At 36.5% G+C, this 18,800-nt stretch overlaps 1 protein-coding gene across 7 annotated transcripts in view; it reads right to left on the bottom strand.

Annotated features, from left to right (window-relative positions):
- The window catches only part of LOC105425085 (nucleolysin TIAR), a 397,755-nt gene that overhangs the window by 120,410 nt on the left and 258,545 nt on the right, over nucleotides 1-18,800 (bottom strand). Inside the window, exon 1 of one of the 7 annotated variants that reach the window (XM_011635642.3) lies at nucleotides 17,614-18,779. The exons of the other annotated variants lie outside the window; for them this stretch is intronic. Coding sequence (XP_011633944.2) covers nucleotides 17,614-17,791 — 178 coding nt within the window. The 5' untranslated portion in view covers nucleotides 17,792-18,779. Of the gene's footprint in view, nucleotides 1-17,613; nucleotides 18,780-18,800 lie in introns of those variants that run through there. 7 annotated transcript variants of the gene reach the window in all.

Below are 18,800 nucleotides of genomic sequence, written 5' to 3'. Positions count from 1 at the left end.
AACATTTTATTCTCTCGTAAATATTGCGCGTATATATTTTGCAAAATACATAACGAAGGGGAGTGCGTACAGAAAGAGGTATAAACATGCGATAGCTATATATAACATTGAACATACCGATTTTCTGACCATGATATTTGTACATTAACGAAAAGCTCAACTGATGTTAGAGTTCGTCGATTTAATCGCGCTAATAATAAATTTATCATTTATATTAATGATACGCATTTCTGTGTTTCTCTTCTTGCAATGATAAATTATTGAAATTACATTTTAAATTAAATCGTTTGTTTAATTTTATCTTTAATTTCAAATATTCACATTCCAAACAGTTTAAATTATCTCACATTGTGTAGTTTCTATATTGCTTAATGTATTAATAAGGGTTAACATTTATGTAATATTCTTTCTCCTATTCCGTACTCATTTTCCTATATGCTAAATTACACATGTTCTTTATGATATTCGTGACTTGATATTGCAAACGTGAAATTATATTGTAAATTACAATATATGATCTCAGCGTGTTGCAAAAATATTATATATCTCTCTCTCTGCCAGAGAGATATGAATATTATCCTAAAATTATTTACAATGCATTACAGCGATTAAATCGATCCATTAAAAGATCAGCTTTGTGCACGGATTTCCAATCGCGGCGCGAACGTTTCGTCACTCATTTATTTAATCCTAGCACGCGGAAAATCCGTGAGAGCATAATAGCCATCCCTATCGCGCGTAATAGCGTAAATCGATCGAAACGCGTTAAGATGCGAAATTGTTATTCCTCCTTCGTCGTGCCGCGCGAATGAAAACACAACAAGCGACATGCGATACCGATACCGTGGATTTTAGGATCGTTGACTGGCGAGCGTTTCAGGAGGGTGGTCGTTTCGGCGTATCCAGAGCTTTAAAGCACGCTGAAAATAAATTATGCACGCACTTCGCGTACGAATGCGCACGGTTGGTTGGACGGCGCTTTTCACGGGAAACGGCTTAACTGAGGGGAAAGGGTAGGGGCGTCATGAGAGGGCTGCGCGGGGCAACGACGGCGATGAGGGGTTGGTATATAGGGTGGCTGCAGGATGAAACGGGCAGAGGCGGTGAGCGCGGGTCGGCGCGGTGCAGAACGAATCGGGGTGGTCGTAGAGGAGAAACTGCGGGAAACTGAAACGTGGCCAAATCGAAATTAACTCGCGCGTAACAAAGCCGCGACTGAAATATTAATTATCTGAAAATTAGTTGGATATGGGTCACCGGACGATGAGTTATGTGAACAGGAGGAAGGAGGCGGCGGGAGAGGGGGGGGAGGGGGTGCGAGCGGCGGGAGTGTGTGCTCCTCGTAAATACGCGAAACGAGCGCCACCCTGAAGCATTATTCTTTATAACCCCCATGACGTGTGGAGCAGCACACACTCATCAATTTTGAACGGAGACCGCGTCGACCGCGTGTCCAATGTTGCCGATATAAACTTTCTGGCGCGCGCACGAGAGGCATTCACTATCGGTAATTTCTTCTTGATGCGGCACGGCGTGTTGTCGGACGGTGCGCGGTAACTTTATCAAAGTCGTTCCCAGGTTTCTGTCTCTCCACATAGCTGCATCCACCTCGTCCGTGACGATTCAATCTGTCGGACAGATTACACCGCGCGGAAGAAAAATATGGCTCAACCATGGCGAAGCTCTGGCTTTAGTTGCGCGTAATGAGGAAGGAATTTCGTTGCTAATGGTCGAGATTGCTTTTGTGTGATGAAAAACTTTATCTATGATCCATTAAAAAATTTACGCATATTACTTTCTTCCATATTTACTCGGAACGAATAATTATTTTTTACTACATGTTAAATTGGTAGACGTCTTTCATTAAATCTTTTTTTGCAAAATGGATTACTTGTGTTCCGACAAAAAGATATTTCAATTAATGAAAGTATCTGAGGTATATTTGGGAAAAATTGAAATAAAAAAAATTTCAATTATTTCAAAAAAATTGTACACCAACATTGTTATACGTATGTAATCATTACATTTAGTTGTGTCTATAGATAGACGTAAACAACAAACATTGCATTTAAACCATAAACGATAACTTGATACATACAGCAAGTGACACGTGATATAGAGGACCATTCATGTTTGTTAAATATTTGCTGTAATGTAAGCAAGAAAATGTAAATAAGACAATGTGCTTCATGTAAAAAGAAACAACCATAAGATGACTGATCCTCAAGATATAGGTATATTGTGCATACATAGATTTAAAGCTTCCGTACGTTAAAGTATATAATGGGATAACGTATGCTCGGAGACTAACAAGGGATGGCGCACGTTACAGCCACACAATCACGACCACCACTAATGGAAATGACACACACCTGACTTGCGCTAACTAACATTTAGTTCGAACATGGCGTGCAGGTTCTGTTTGTTTGATTGTTTGCCAAAAGCCCGCAAATATTGGTCGATCCATTTACTATGCACGTTGCGCCCATCCCCAAACGCGTTACAGCGCATTCGCGTTGGCTTTCTCCGGTCGGCGGCGGTAGCGGAGTTTTAAAATATTTGAGTTTCATTATTGCATTGTTTCTCGGATTAGTAAAGGTTGATTACATTCCGCCGTGTAGTCGCTCGGTTGAAAATCACGCTCTCTCTCGTGACCGCTTCGCATCTGTTATGGCATTAAAAAGATTGGCGACGTAATATGAAGTTACTATCGCGCTATAGATACATCCTTTACGTACTTAACTCTTAATGACCCAACGAGTCGAGTATCACTCGCCACAGAACTTACCGCGATATGTTTTTATATAGAATGGAAGTGAATATTTTTTATATCGCTAGGCGAAACATTGAAATGGTACATATTTCAATAATGTCGAAAATAATAATATAAATCTATAATCCAGCATTTAAATCATATTAAAAGTTTTACCATTTTTTTTTTTTGAGAAAGATAATTTATATGTATATATGTATATTAAACTCCAAAGCAAAATACAAAAGAATTAAAAAGTTAAGAATAAATATAATTTATTAAAACATCTCATATTATTGCCGTTGCTCTAACAACATTTACAAAAAATAATCATTACTTGAGAAAAATAAATAAGGATTAAATAGAGATAAGAATTAATATAATTTATATTAATTCGTTTTTTCTACCTTTAATTGTAATTAAAAAAATAGATATTATGTATTATCTTATAAAAAACTAAACGCGCACCTGTGCAAAGTGCTCTTAAACTGACGATGTAATAAAAGAGTTTCAAAATGTAGTGAGTCAAATTACACCAACAAGAATTTACGAAACGAGCACATACAGCTGGTGCGTTCGATGCGTGCATTGGCATATGTACCGTTCAGGCAATGCGCATTTTCACAGCGACATAGCATCAATTTTTATTCCTGTACATTTATGTTACCAATGATAATTCAAGTTTTCAATATTATCGTTACGTATGAACAGTTATACCAAAATTAAATTAAAATAAAAGTTCCTTCAGAATAAAAATGCATTCATGAAAATCAAATGATAAATGATTTTCAATATCAATAATATTCGTTTTCTTTAGATAAACTTGTAATCAGAAATAATAGCATTGTTACATTATTTCAAATAACATTAAATTGCAAAAAAAATGGTTTTCTGTTAATTATTTTATTATAAAATAAATAAAATAAAACTTTTATTATATATATCATTCAAGATAATTTCTTTTTTTATGTAGTAAATATATAGATATTCCAATAATTTTGACTTACAATATTAATTAGAAATCTACTATGTATATTTAATATTCTCTAATCAAATTCCATCAAATTTACCTCTAATATATTATATCAGACAATTCTGCGAAGCCTGGATAGCAATAAGAGGAATAGATTCAGTATTATCAAAGATAGTTAACGGAGCGTCATTATGGTAAGACTAATTTTGATAGCATATCTTTGGCTTCTGATTGGTATTATATGCACTTCGCATTGGTATTATATGCACTGGATGAAGAATATTATTATTTTGGTACAAAAAAATGTATGCGTTTGTTAATGATTATAATACTTATGTCAAATTTATTAAAAAGTCAACTACTACAAAACACTGTTGAGAAGATGAAATAAGGTCAGGGTTGCCACAATCGTTTCCTTGCTGTCCCTCAATTAGACATAGCATTTCCTGTTCATCGTTCGACTTTGCGACGAACTTTGACAACCATCCGAAACTTTTCACGACTTTGTTCATTCGTCTAGCTTTCCTCTTAAGTCCTCACAGCTATTAGTTCCAGAGTTCTTAAGGTTCGCTGGAAACTGTCTTCGCGAGCTCGATAAGGTTCTATCCCACTGAACTCAACGGAAATCTCATCCAAATTTCCTCGGCCATAAAGTTGAAGAGTCAAAATCGTATTACATAGCATCGGTGCAATAATATAATATTAATCTTTCAAGCAGCGATGAGTTCATTTCTGTGTTGCACATATCTTCCATGTTATTGTATTATACAAATTTAAAATTACAATGTCATAAATTATGTTTGCCTACCATAAAAAAGCTAACGAGACAATATACGAATAGAATCATTAAGATTATATCCATTTCTTCTCTGTTGCAACTTTCGGTCACTTCGACGAATCGAATTTAGTTATTCCTCACAAGTCTTGCGTAGAATTAGATAGTTTGAGAATATTGGGGAAAGCGACTCGCTAGTTGGTGAAGAAGTAACATAGTACAGTTACGAATCGAAGGAAGAAAGGAAGATCACAGATGAGGATGGAGGGATATTAAAGGTCGAGAGTTGAGACACTGGGTACAGAATATGTGACTGGGTGGCGTCTATCCTCACTCATTTGGTATTCCGTGGGATGTGCCTACTCCTCCCTATCTATTACCTCCAACTTTCTTCAATCTACGCGTTTTGCTCTCGTTTTACGGATTTATGGATCCGGCGGGTTCACTACGAGGCTAGCTTTGTTTGAATTACCAACCCGCTAAGGCGGTTAGGCGGCCGCCTATCAAAGTTTCCAACCCGCGTACTTACCAAGCCCCGCTTCCGAGCAAGACTATTTTCAAATACCACCCGAAGAAAGGAGCGGCGCGAAAGCAGCCAGGGCAGTTGAGCAAGATAGAGAGAAATGTACTACTATGCGCTCTCTCTTTCTCTCTCGCTCTTTTTCTACTCACATAATATCTTCTTTGAACTCGTGATGAAAAACTGGAAGGGCTAAAAAGCAACCTCACCGCGCACTTCCTTTGACCAACGTAAAGTAGACGACTTACAAAACGCAGACTTACAAAAACGCTAGACCTACGAAAGCCGATCTTTCACTGCTCGCCCGCCGAACTACCCTATATTTTCGTTCGATTTTCCTTTCATACGTCACACTAATACCATGCCATCGAATTACTCGTTAAACTCGTTTGCGGAAGTTAGCCATAATTAATGACAATGTTCACGTTGAGATATAATTTCATTAAGTGAAATTAGGTGACTGTCACGTAACGGGGCGTGAAAGAAATTGAGTTGGTGGCAAATTAAAGCGACACGTGGTAATTTAACTTTTCTTTGAACCACGCTTCTTTTATCTCTTTTTTGTCATGGCAAGTACCAATTAGGAATAAAATGAAATATGTATAATTGTAGGTGGACAATGATTAAAAGTCAAGCATAAATTCCTCTTTATATTCAAATAAAATTAATTTTACCTTAAACCCAGAAATTATAACAGAAATCGTTGCACAGTGTCTTCTTTCTTTTCTTCTTTCTCCTTTCTTTTCTTTGTCTACGTTTTTATATAAGATAAAAAAAATGCACAGCCAATAGACAAGTAAATATTAACGTAATTGTTATTCCATTCAGACTCGTAATCGGAAGCTACAGCATTGTTCGTATATTTTCTGCATTGATATCAAGAGACTAAAGTATATTTGGTCTGAAAACTAATCTCATCTACACCTCACTCGCCTAAATATATAGATCGTTGAACAAACTACTTAATAGTAGAGACAGTAGATGGCCAGTGTCGATCTGAAGGAATGATTCGATTGCATGCCAGAGAGACGAACGGGATTGTCGTCCCTGAAGTGTAAAGCAATTCTGCGAGCACCAGCTTTCCCAGTATCCTATCAGTATCTCAGTTTCGTTTAAGACGTCTGCCTCACGAAAGGTGAGTGACTTCTATTTTCAGATAGACTTCTGAGTAACTTGTTTCTTAATGTTGCTGCCTTTTTTTTTATCAGTAACGATTTTTTTCTTCAAAAACAAAATTATTATATTAAAAGTATTTTTTTCCACTTATATCTTATCGCACTTTCTCTTCGTGCGCTTTTCTGCTAAGTTAGAATGTTTCTGGGCTACATACATTTTTTTCTTTTTTTTTTATCATCATCTAAAATTCATGTCTTCGTTTCTGTTATTAAAAAAAAATCTAACCATATTATATCGTTGTAACCGGCGTTCGAAATAATTAAAGATTTATCAGCGCCGCATCTCTTGCCTGTGTCGCCTTGTTTACCATGTTTCTCATTCTAGTACTCCTCTCTATCTCCACGATCTACTTCACTACAATCGCAATTCAACAGACTGGCGTACCGATTTGATCGATAGAAATCAGCTCTCTGTTCGGTGACCGGATTTTATCGTACTACGACTATGCATGCTCACGACCCTATGAAACTACTAACGGACGCTATCACTGCTTTGTCATCGAGATTTCGGTCAATTTGCGGATTATCCCCGCGAATTTTAATAGCGAGACCGCCGATAGCCATGCACTACTAGGTACGCGCGTATACACGCGTACGTACACTTACATACCGTACGCGTCTACATCGGCGATGTATCATAGATATACACGTCCGCGGGGAATCCCGCTCCAACAAATTTCGTTGGAATTGGAATAAAAGTAATTAGAGGCATTCGTGTTGTCCTGTAATTAGCTTGTGTGCGCACTTTCCAGCACGCTACGCCCGACGACTAATGCGATTCTTGTGACAGCGCCGTCCAATTTCATGCCGCAGTATCGCAGCCGGTTATTCCAAGGGACACGAAACGCCGTTTATCTATCTCGTGGAATAAAAAGGGTAAAGTGGTGAGTTGAAGGGATGGGAAACGAGCGTGGTGCGCGGGACTTCGCCTCTTCGCCTTTTCCTTTTTCTCGAATTTGACCGTTTACTGGTGAAGATTGGCCATAGCTGGATTGCTCGCAATTCAAGCATACCGGGTGATCTTGATTAGGATTGACAAACTCTATGTACGGATTCTTTCATCAGTTTGAAATCGACTTTTCTATAAAACGTAAAATGTCGAAATATCCGTGATTTATACGCAATCAGAAAAAAAAATTTCTTTTATGTATTAATTTCTAACTGTACGTGTAAATAAAATAGAATTCCTTTTTTTACTTTAACTCCAAACGAAGGAAAGTTCTTAACAACTTCCGTCGCATCATGCAACTCGCTAATATTTTATGCGAGTTATGATTCAAAGGTAAAAATTATAGAGCAGGAATCCTGTGAAAAGATGTTTTGAAAAGTACGCTACGCGTGCAAAAGAATCGTTGGAGAAAGACTATAGCATGCAAATATATGTATATTATGCAAGATATACGAAAGAACATACTGTTGTTCTACATTTTGTTATATAGCAAACTTTTCCCAAAAAGTTTTCAACTTTTATTATACTTCTTACATTATACAACTTTCGCCTTAGAATTCTAACTTCATGATAACAATTAAAATTTAATGAATCCATTTATATTGATGTCACAAATATAAAAAGATCTTGAACAAAAATTTTATAATTAATGCTCAAAGATTTATTTTCATGTGTATGTAGTCACAAAATCTTCTACTTGTAAAAATTGCACTTGTCTGCTTCAGTTTTCATACCTGTAGATAATTAAATTATTTGCGCCCATCTGCGCTTGCCAAATTACGATACATTTCGTCTAATACGTTTAGATACTGGCAGAAAAGATCCAAAGCACACGGCCGTGTCAGGCGGCACGAAGTAAATTGGAACTGTCCAAACTTCAACATTCCTTTCGTAATTTGTTGCAAATGGTATGCAAAAGTCTTGACATTACTGCGCCGCGGTTTTCTATGTCCCTCGTAATTTTCGCGAAAGCTCTTTAATTTTCGCGAAGACTTAACGTGTTCGCCCGCGGCAGCGCGCCGCGATTTTCACCGGGCCGTGGTGATTCATGGTCACACGCGCCATTGTTTGGCCGCTGTTTATAAATCACTATTAGTTTATAAATAGGACTCGCTGCTAATAAAGTTCCCCGCGCTCGGCCGTCGCTCATCACGATGTGCATCCGAGCAATTTAAGGTGCTCATAGTCGACCCCGCACGTAATTACTCTCTCTTTCTCTCTTTTTCTCGCTCTCTTTCTCTCTTTCTCTTCTTCTGTGCTTCTGCGGCTCGACCTTTAAAGGTTAAAAGAATGGCGGCTCGTGAGAATATCTCCCGCCTCGTTGATTTTATAATAAAAAAAAATATGTCTTTTAACTGACAGAGTATTTCTGAAAAACTTCAAAGAGTCACAAAATCAATGCATTGCCAAAGCTTGACTACAAGTATTATTAAAAGATTTTATGCCAGATCGTTTGTCTATTGTTTATAATTCATTTTGAAATTGGGTAGGCTCTAGGAATAAAAAAACTGCCAATACATAATTAATAAAATAATTAATATAAGATAATATGATAAGAATATTTGAAAACAAAGAGAATAAGAATTAAATTTTGATACACATCATCAGTTACAAAACATTTTCTTTTTAATCTAAATCATTCATATCCATAGATATAGACATAGCTATAAATCCACTTTCTATATTGTGAACTTTATTTATGTAACATGTAAAGATCAATACAGACACATACATACAAGCGTATATATAGTGTACGTACTATGATTTAGCACATACCTAACTTCTATAATAATGCTCGACTCTCGATTTCGAGTTTAGAATTGTAGTCGTAGATTTAATTTCACTTTGGATTACCGATTACAATTATCGATCCAGATGAGTCCTTGATCTTCTTTGATATAAGGAAAGAAACACGCGGATGGGACCAATCAACATTAATTGCATAGCATTGAACATTAAAAAAACATTTGTTTTCTAGATATCATCAACAAAGATAAATTAATCCGTTCCTATGCTATTGGACGAATTGTTCAAGCGATAAATGACAATGATAACAATGAAGTAAGAAAAAAAGAGGCAAGCTTGCACGAATGCAGTGGAAAGAAGGGCCATGACTTGTCCGAGAAAAATCGTCGACGGGTCACTCGTGTAACCCGTGGACTAAGCTATTGCTATCCTCGTTCAGATTTAGAGTGAGTTTGAAGATGGAGGACGGTACACCGTAGCTCGTACCGTCGGGAATAGCTTTTCAAAGCTGGTGGATCGCTTGATGTTGCGGAAGGCGGTAGGACCGCTAGTGACGGCGAAACGAGACGTCTTCCCCTGGAAATTAGAGAAACGGCGCCAGGCATGGGAAACGTGCAAAGGGAGAACTAACGTGAACCTGCGCTGAACATCGAGAGAGGATTAAATAGCAAAATATCACTCAGAGCGGTGCACTGAGCGCGTAGCTTGCAAGCCCCGGCATTTGAGAGAGAACGATGGGTACTACGTGACCGAAATATTTACCTTCTGACTTGCGAGGGAAAAAGAGAGCGAGAGAATGCCGATAAAAAGGAGATGGAGAAAGCGGAGCAGGAAAGAGAGGAAGAGAGACGAAAGCAAAAGGGAGTGGAGAAAAGGACGAGAAACTATCGTTCCTGCTCGACCCTGAAATACATGGAGAAAATAACATTTTTGATCTAACGAAAAGACCTTGACCATTGACGTTTCCGTTAAATAGAAACGTGGATCTAGTTTTAAAATCGTGATCGAATTATTTGACGTATCGATGTGGAAAATTCATAGGTAGATTGATAAATAAAGATTTCCATTTATTTTTACAATAACACAATTTTTAGAATTTTGGAATTATCAAATGTAAAACGTAAAACTTATAAAACTGTAAAAATATGTTTAACAAATTAACGTTTATTATGTCACATGAACATTTTAAATTACGCCTTAAATAAATATATGTTTGGAGAGAAATTATTGTGAAATGTTTTATCTACATTTTGAATTTGTAAAGTATATTAAAGTTGAAATTTAAAGTATATATATATATATATATATATATATATATATACTTAATAGGGAAAAAGAACAAGTGTGGATATTATGAATATTTTTCTGTGCGAGAATGTAGTAATATCGTGACAGTTTGTCAAAGCCACGTGGAACATGGAACTTGTTAAAAGATCCAGTAGTAAACCTGTTATCTTCTTGCTATTCTTATCGTGCCACCCACAGTTATACTTCCATCCTATACATTTTACAATGCTCCATTAACGACATGGTCGCACTAAAGCACCAGCCTTCCCACTCCCATTTTTTTGTTAGTCCGTTGCTGTTTTTCTCGTTTCCGTTTCGCGGTTCTCAAGAGAAATCTCATTTCCCCTCCTCGCGACGTAACCGACCCGCATTTTCACCTTTAACGAGCATCGCGAAGAATAACGTAACGCGCTAAATTAACAATTAAGACCTAAACGGCTGGTAATTAAGCGAAGACGTTGGGAGACGTTGGTAAGAACAGCTAGGGCAAGAAAACGAATCTGCTAGATGCAGCAAGCTGTAGGAGACCCCGCTAAGTTCAAAAAGGGATGAAAGAGGGAACATAAGTAGGAATGAATGAGGGCGAGAAGGAGAATGGCGAAAGAATGAAGCGATGGTGAAGTGAATTTAGCGGAGTAAAGAGAATCGAAAATGGAAACGGAGAGAAATATCGTCTGTTTTCGAGAGAGGAGTGACAGAAAATTTAACATATCAAAGGTAGAATATGTTATAAACCAACCTATCAGCGTTTCTTGATACTTTGACATGCACATTCTAAGTGTGCATGTGAACGTTTTATGGAATAATTTACTATATCCGTAATATAAACAATAATAATATTTATCGTATTATTAAAAAGGATTATGTTAGGGAAAGTAGTATATTGTGGTAAACGAAAGTTTCACAAAAATCCGATTTACCGGAAAATATCGTACCAAGAAAAGTTGCTCTTGGAATTTTGTATAAGATAAGCCTTATTATAAGAACTACTTTATGGAATATTTTTTTGCCTTATATAACACTGTTATTTATTACGACAACTTTACAAATAATACGATAACAAAAATATGATTAAAGAATCTTCTAGTTGCATGAAATTATTACTAAACAGAAACTACATTTTTATTACTTGTTCAAATGTAAAAGAAATATAAAACACACAAATCACATCTTCATAGTTCTTTAAGAAATAGATTAAAATATAAAAATGTAAAAAATGTAAAATGTAAAATGTTAAATCTGTCAAACAATGTGTCGCATTTTAAATTAAAAAAATTAAAAATTAAATTAAAGTTTATGTTAATTATATAATAATTGATGTAATTTTTTGAATAAAATTAAATAAAATGATTCTCGTGATTTTACGTCAAACAAGCTGCTCTGTAATTCTGTATCAAAGTATTGAGTTTATTAATATTAAATAGTTCCAATAATGATTGCAATCTCTATTTTACTGGCATCAATTAATGCGTAAACGAAAGTTTCTATTTAGCATACCAAAACATTTTGCTGTTTACGCTAATCGCGAGTTCTCAGAATGATATTGATTTTCCGCATCGATACGTATTAACTTTAGGGGGGACCCGCGGGTCTATTTGGATGTAAAAAATGACCGACGGCAGTTAGAGTGGCTTAATTTCACATCTCATAAAATCGCTGAACGGTGGCTCTGGCCCGGCAACGATCTGCCATTATATCAAGTGAAACTTTGCCATTGAAAAACGGCTTCCGCGTCCTCGTTACTATTGCAGACGAACAACTTTTCGTAAATTTTGTTTTCGTATGCTAAAAGAATGCTCAGTAAATAAAAGTGATATATAAGTTTCAGCATTGCTTTCACACAAAACTGATCACATGAATTATTTAAGTCTAACTGCCTTATTTTATAATAATATAAAGCCATTAACTGTAATAATAATGTTTAAATATAATAATTTATTGCAAATATGTATGTACTAAAATGGTTAATAATCACACAATTCAATTTGAATATATTTATACACATATACTACATGCAATATACCATTTTGCAATTACGCGGAAGATTATAACGCGTTACAAATATATTTTGGCAGTCTCTATAGAATTTCTATAACTAATATAAACATCATTGTTCTAGATTCTGTTGAATTATTACCCATATTGTGATAATATCTCGATGAATCCATCTGAAAATTGTTACACGATAGTTTCACGATAGTTTCGCGCAGTATTTGTTACATACATTCAAGATTGTACTGATATGTATGCATATTGTCAATTTTAGTATGATGCAAGCCACATGCTTTTATTTTTACGATGCTACGCCATTATTTTATCACCTCAATGTGCGATGCGTTTTTCCTCCGGAACGCCTGTTATGTGTGAACGACGTATAAAAGGACAATCTGTGTGTTCCGTGAATTTCGAATTTTTCTACCCCAGTGTTGGGAAGTAATAACGAAGAAATATTATGTGCCGCTCTTTTTATCTTAACGGGAGAATAATTTTTTTGGAGAGTCTCTTGTATCTTACACAAATACGTTATGCAAAGCAATTTTGAAGAGGTAAGCTAGGGGGTTTCCCCGAGGGAGTAATTCGGGCTTGACCTCACAAATATCTGCAAGTGTGTATAAAATGTTCCCGCATGGAAATTGGATTGTTATTTTAAAACATACAGAGCAGTACATAGCAACTAAATCGCAATCCCTTGCTGTTATTATTTGGTCACAATAAATTTCTGAAAGTTTTATGTTGTCCATGTTTCAGAATATAAAATATATGTGCAACTCATTTCAAAAATGCGTAAAATGCAGATAGAAATATGAAAAGAAGTTTTATAATTTAATTATAACGTTCATAAATATTGGTTGAAATTGAAAAATTGTAAAGTCAAAACTTAAAAAAATGAGAATCTTTTAATCTCATGATCATGAGATTTAATAAATAATTGTATTCATGACGAGAAACTTTTACACAAAAGAATTCTCTTGGTATTATGAATTGAACGCGGCGTAATCAGATCGTGAGAGATCCATGACAATGACGATACTTTTATTGCATTTATAGCAAGCCGATATCCAGAGGGATTACGACAATTACACGAATACCGTGAAAGTCTCTGGACGTCTAAGTAGCACAGCAGCGACTCTTACCTGTGGACGTGATTGGCAGATCGCTGGTAGGAGGTTAACAAGGTATTGTTTCTGTAATCAAGCGAGATGCTTTACGAGCGACCTGCACGACTCACTTTTCTGTTTTAATTAAGATAAAGGTACGTGAATAACAGGTTGTATACTAACAAATTCTGCATGACACGTAACATTGATCCTTGTTACAATCGATTTTATATGTATACAGAATTGACAAATGTTTATTGGCTGCATACGTTATTGGACGATGATTGTGTAAATCATTGTGCGTAAATCATTGTATATAAATAATTTTTAATAAATTTTGTTAATAAACTAAATAGCCAGTGATAAATTTTATACATTTGTAATATAATTTTTTTATTTAATTAATATTAAAACTAAAATGTAAATAAAATTAAAATGTAAAATTAAGATAAAAATTTATTGTAATTCATTTATATAAAAATGATCATTTCTCCTTTAATTGATATAGGGATGAAAATTATTGAGTTTTTACATCGACACGTAAAATGCATTCGCCTTTTAGCTAACGTGTATATGTCACATGCATTTTGTTTTAGCTTGCAAGCTCTAAAGCTATAAGTACGCGGAATCGATCGATGTATACCTCGCGTTCGTGAGAACAATGCAAAAAAAATTGCACGTTCGGAGGTATGACACTGGCCGATGGCAGGGTCGCAGCACGAGTAACGATAGTACGTGCGATATTGCGGAGAAATTGTACGAGTAATTATACGAGTGCGCCTGTGAATAATTAAGCGTATGGTAGCACTTATGATGTATTCGCGCTTGCCTTGAATAACCCTGGTACACACAGCATATTTCATGAGATTTTGCGAAACAGCAAAATCTTGAACGTTTGTACGTATAACAAAGTTATCTGTATTCGGATATTAGTATTGGGACACATGTACATATTATACATAGACAAAGCTAAAAAATATGATATCGTGGCGTGTATTATATTAACATGCCATTGGGTATATTTATTATTCGCATTTATATACTTAATGCATTGTATCTAAAGATTCTGGAAAAATTATATACACATATACATACGCAAAATTATATGTCATATTATTATTCATCTCTACTTTTATAGAGATTACATCTAAATCTTTTTTTTTTTAATCCAAAGTCAATGAAATAGAATATGAAAATTACTTTTACTATTATGGTAATAATTGACGAGTGAACCGGGGCAATAGGCCTTTCTAGGGATATGTAACAATCACAAGTAGATTAAAGCTGACAGGCATACTGCAGGCAACGACAGGGTGTGTCACTATGAAAAACTCCCATTGAAAAAATAAGTAGGCCGACAAACGTGTATTGAGAAAGTTTGCAGACGTTTTGTTTTCTCTCTTCTTTAGCGAACAGCATTCGATTATTATAGCAGGTCGGTATAATTTGCAAATAGACAATAATTTTTTCAAATTATAAATTACTCTCCTATATAATTACGTCGATTTCATGTAATGCATCGCGACGCAGATGTATTTTTATAAGATATCTTAAAAGTTATCATAAAATATAATGAATTTTTAAAAAATATTTGTAACATATTGTAAAAAATTTGTAACATTTTCTGTTATAATGTATAAAGCACATATAATATTTTTATATTTCTTTTAAAATAAGAAATTACAAATAGTATTAATAATCTAGCAAAATATTAAAAAAAAAATAAAAAAAAGTTTTGGATTCATTTATCTCACTTCAAGATACATTTTGCATAATGAAATCTTCATCCAATTGACAAGTAGCAACAACGAATCTACACGATTCCACTGAAAAATAAGAGTAATAAAAATTCCACTGAAAATAAGAGTAATCAAAGTAATATCTCCTATTTATCAATGTGTGAGAGCGCGACATCTGCAAATTAGCGCGACTCGTCTCTCGGATATCACGACTCATCTCCAGCCGCGTTGGAACCGGACCGACGCGCGCGAAGTAAAAAGATTGATGACGTGTCCCCGATCCGTGTATACCCTCGCGAAACGGGCGATGCAAAATCTTTCATGACTCGCTAATGTTTTGTAACAGTTCTTGTTCTGGCACAAACGTTGATAGATCGTTTCATTGACCAGCGACGAGATGAAGCTCGTCCGTCGTTCGCGAGAAGAACGATCGGCGCGCGATCGGGACGCGATAGAAACGAATGAAAAAAGAGCGAGGAAAAAGCGAGAAAGAGATAGAGAACGGTGGGAGAAATGAGAGGAGAAAATCGTGGCAAGGTTGGTGGAGCGATGGGTAGTAGGGTATCTGCCTATTATTCACGCGCGAGATAGGTCGAGGGGGTGGGGGTTGATCTAGCTCGATCTATGAGAGCCCGGGGGTGAGGCCAGACTTAGAAAGGTGGGTTAGGGGTTCGTGGCGAATTCTTATAAATCAAAACAGACACGCTATCCCGTCTCATAGAGTGTTTCCACCCTTTCTTACGTCAGCATCTATGCCTTCTTACTTCCTTACCTGGCCGACTGTTGGGAGTATAAAGGGAAGGGAAGAAAATAAAATATGACAAGGGAGACGCGCAAGCAGGTGTCGGGAGAAGCGATGGAGGGAGAAAGCGCGGCTCGACATATCGGATGTTGATGTATTATTGAGTTTGTCGCGTATTATCGGTCGCTATCCAGTATCGTTGACAAGGGTGGATGTCAAGAGGAAAAAAATTGTTAGTCCGAGATATCAACGTTCAAATAATGAACAAGGGACACGTTTATACGCTAGCCGCACAGATATTGATGATACATGACAAGTGAATTATTAAGTTGCTAAATTATAAATGTAACTTTTATCATTACGCTTTAACCTTTAAACTTAATGAACCTAATCGTTATTAAAATCATAACGATAGAATTTAAAAATGTAATATATAAAAATATATAAAATGTAATGTTGTCAATCTTAAAATTTTTGCGCAATATTAGAGAATATTCTCTTTCAAAGATGCTACCTTCACCCGTGACATCGGATCAGCAGCTGTTATAAGAAGTCTTTCTCGAGTTACTAACCATCAGTATTAGTGTATACTGCGATATTATAGGCGTAGCGATATTCGCCATTGAAAACAGTTTACTACGCATTGCCGTAGCATACGGTTATGAGAATAATGTACACCGCACTCACATACACACTGTTACGCCGCTATTTCTCTGAATAAGACATCAGCTTTGGACGTATTTGGGTAGTGAATATTTAATGTTATCGATATTGCCTTAAAAGTCGTTTGTGCGGAAACGGGCGTGGAACTGTTTAGTATACCATACAGCGCCTCGCCTACTATGTGAAATTGATTCGAATTTTTCGAGAGAAACGCCGTATTTAGATTTTATCTACCTCGAGGTTAAAAATGCAAGTACAATCTCGTGCTGGACTGCACACGGAAATGCGATGGCATCATGTTATGAGCACAGGCATTCTCGCGTTACATTAACGTAATTAAGAATATTGTAATGTAATTCAGTCCGCATAATATAATTATATGTCTTTGCTTATGTGCGATGCAGTATAATAATAATAAATGTACGTATGCGTTTGGCCGAAATACAATTTCGTATATCTTGGCGAGAACTGTCGCCGTGTAGTCCGAGTGCGATATTATGGCTGTTAACATAAAGCGATAGACGATTCTTGCCTAATAAATTATCTTGATAATGTTAACAAGATCGTTACCGCTAAAGCTACAAATCTTTTTATTTTTACACGTTTTTGTTCGCTCTGACATTCTTCCCTTTTTTTCTTTTTAAGTATGTTAGTTCTAATCGGCTTGAAACATGCAACCGGAAAGATTCTGCCATTGACTGAACGCCATTATCTGAACGAGCTGTCATATATTAATAACGATGAACAACGATATGGCTATTTTTGTATCCAGCACCTAATATCTCATAGCTGACATTGGAACATGTCTTCCTATAATACTCTTCTAATCTACATATGATTTATTTCCGTAAAGTCAATTATCTACATTTATTTATAGAACATTGCCTACATGCTTGTAACATGATGTCTCGGTATTTTTTCATTATATTTGATAAATAAAATAAGTAATTCCATGTTAACAATGTTGCACTAATAAAAATCCGCGAAATAACAATATTTCGCAAAATATTTCCGTTGAATTATTACATCATACTTTATTGAATCAATTCGTCTCTCTAAAGAGAGACCGGAGGGAAAATTTAATTGCTGAAACGCGAGGAAAATCGAGGGAATCGAACATCTGCAATTGCCATCACGTTACCGAAGCGCCAGTCACACAAACGGAGAAATATAGAAAAGACGAAGAAAACTTACGGGGGTTCTGGATGTGCAGAGGAGACGGAGGGTTGGTTCGCGTGACGACGACCGGAGGAGGCATCTTGGCGTGCAAGGCGGCGAGGCATGAGTTTGCCATGTCGTAGATGAGATAAGCACCGTAGTATCGGCCCGCACTGCCCATTTTCAATTTATTCTTACCGGGCGAAACCGCCATTTTCGCGTATCACGGCCGCAGATACAGCCGCATCCACCGGTCGTGGCGATTATCACTTCTCTCACTCAACGATGATCGACTACAATTATCTCGCCAAACCTCCAATAAAATTAGGAAATGTACACTGGATCTTCATGATCCTTAATTTTAGTCATCCTCACGGCAAATTCCTTGTCTCGTGGCTGCGAATGTCGAAGTAAAAGCACAGCTTATTTGTTATCATCCCGCAAGATGAATTTCACATTCCCATTAAGGATAAAGCCGAGCATTTTGTTGTGTAAAGCTTGGAATAGATACATTTTTTGAGCGTTGAATATAAATTGTAAACCTGACCCTAGTTTTTTTCATAAATGTACAACACAAACGAAACGAAAATGAAAAAAAGATACGTTTAATCACAATTATGGGTTTATCACTATTAATAATGTAAAAAGAAATATTACGTCAAATTCACCAAACACTATTCTCTTTGATTCCTCATAGCGCGAACACTCGATGACATTAACCGACAAATTATAATTATAATTCTTCCCAGACACGAAGCTGTTAGATCGAAACTGATTAGCGCATCTTTCAAGTGCAATAAGCGGATCATTATTCCTGCATGTCAACTCGGACGGTAGGTTAAATAACAGACTCGCGGATCACATGCACAGCAGTTCGATTCTCCGCAACCACGACGAATACCACTCGGAACTAATTATCCGGGTGCGAGCGAGTATTCCGTCCTTGCATTCTCGTGACGAAGCGTTAGCACTGATCTCGATACTGCTCCTCGAGCGTAGGATCTCGATATACCACGACGGTCGGTGGTCGGGATCGGTGGGCTGGGCAGTCGAACGGAAACGGTGCGGTTCCGTGGACCGGAAGCCTGAACCGGAAGCGTCACGAGTCAACGGGCGCTTCTCTGATTGCACACTGTGGTCCCGGTTAGATAAAAATGTGCTCGTATGCCGTTTATGTAGTTGGAACTCGATTGCGCCGAATAGAAGCCTCGCGATCTCGTAAT

This window comes from Pogonomyrmex barbatus, unplaced genomic scaffold (assembly GCF_055798465.1).
Source record: "Pogonomyrmex barbatus isolate J1 unplaced genomic scaffold, ASM5579846v1 scaffold1, whole genome shotgun sequence".
NCBI lineage: Eukaryota > Metazoa > Arthropoda > Insecta > Hymenoptera > Formicidae > Pogonomyrmex > Pogonomyrmex barbatus.
This window is presented reverse-complemented; position numbering and strand designations above follow the sequence as displayed.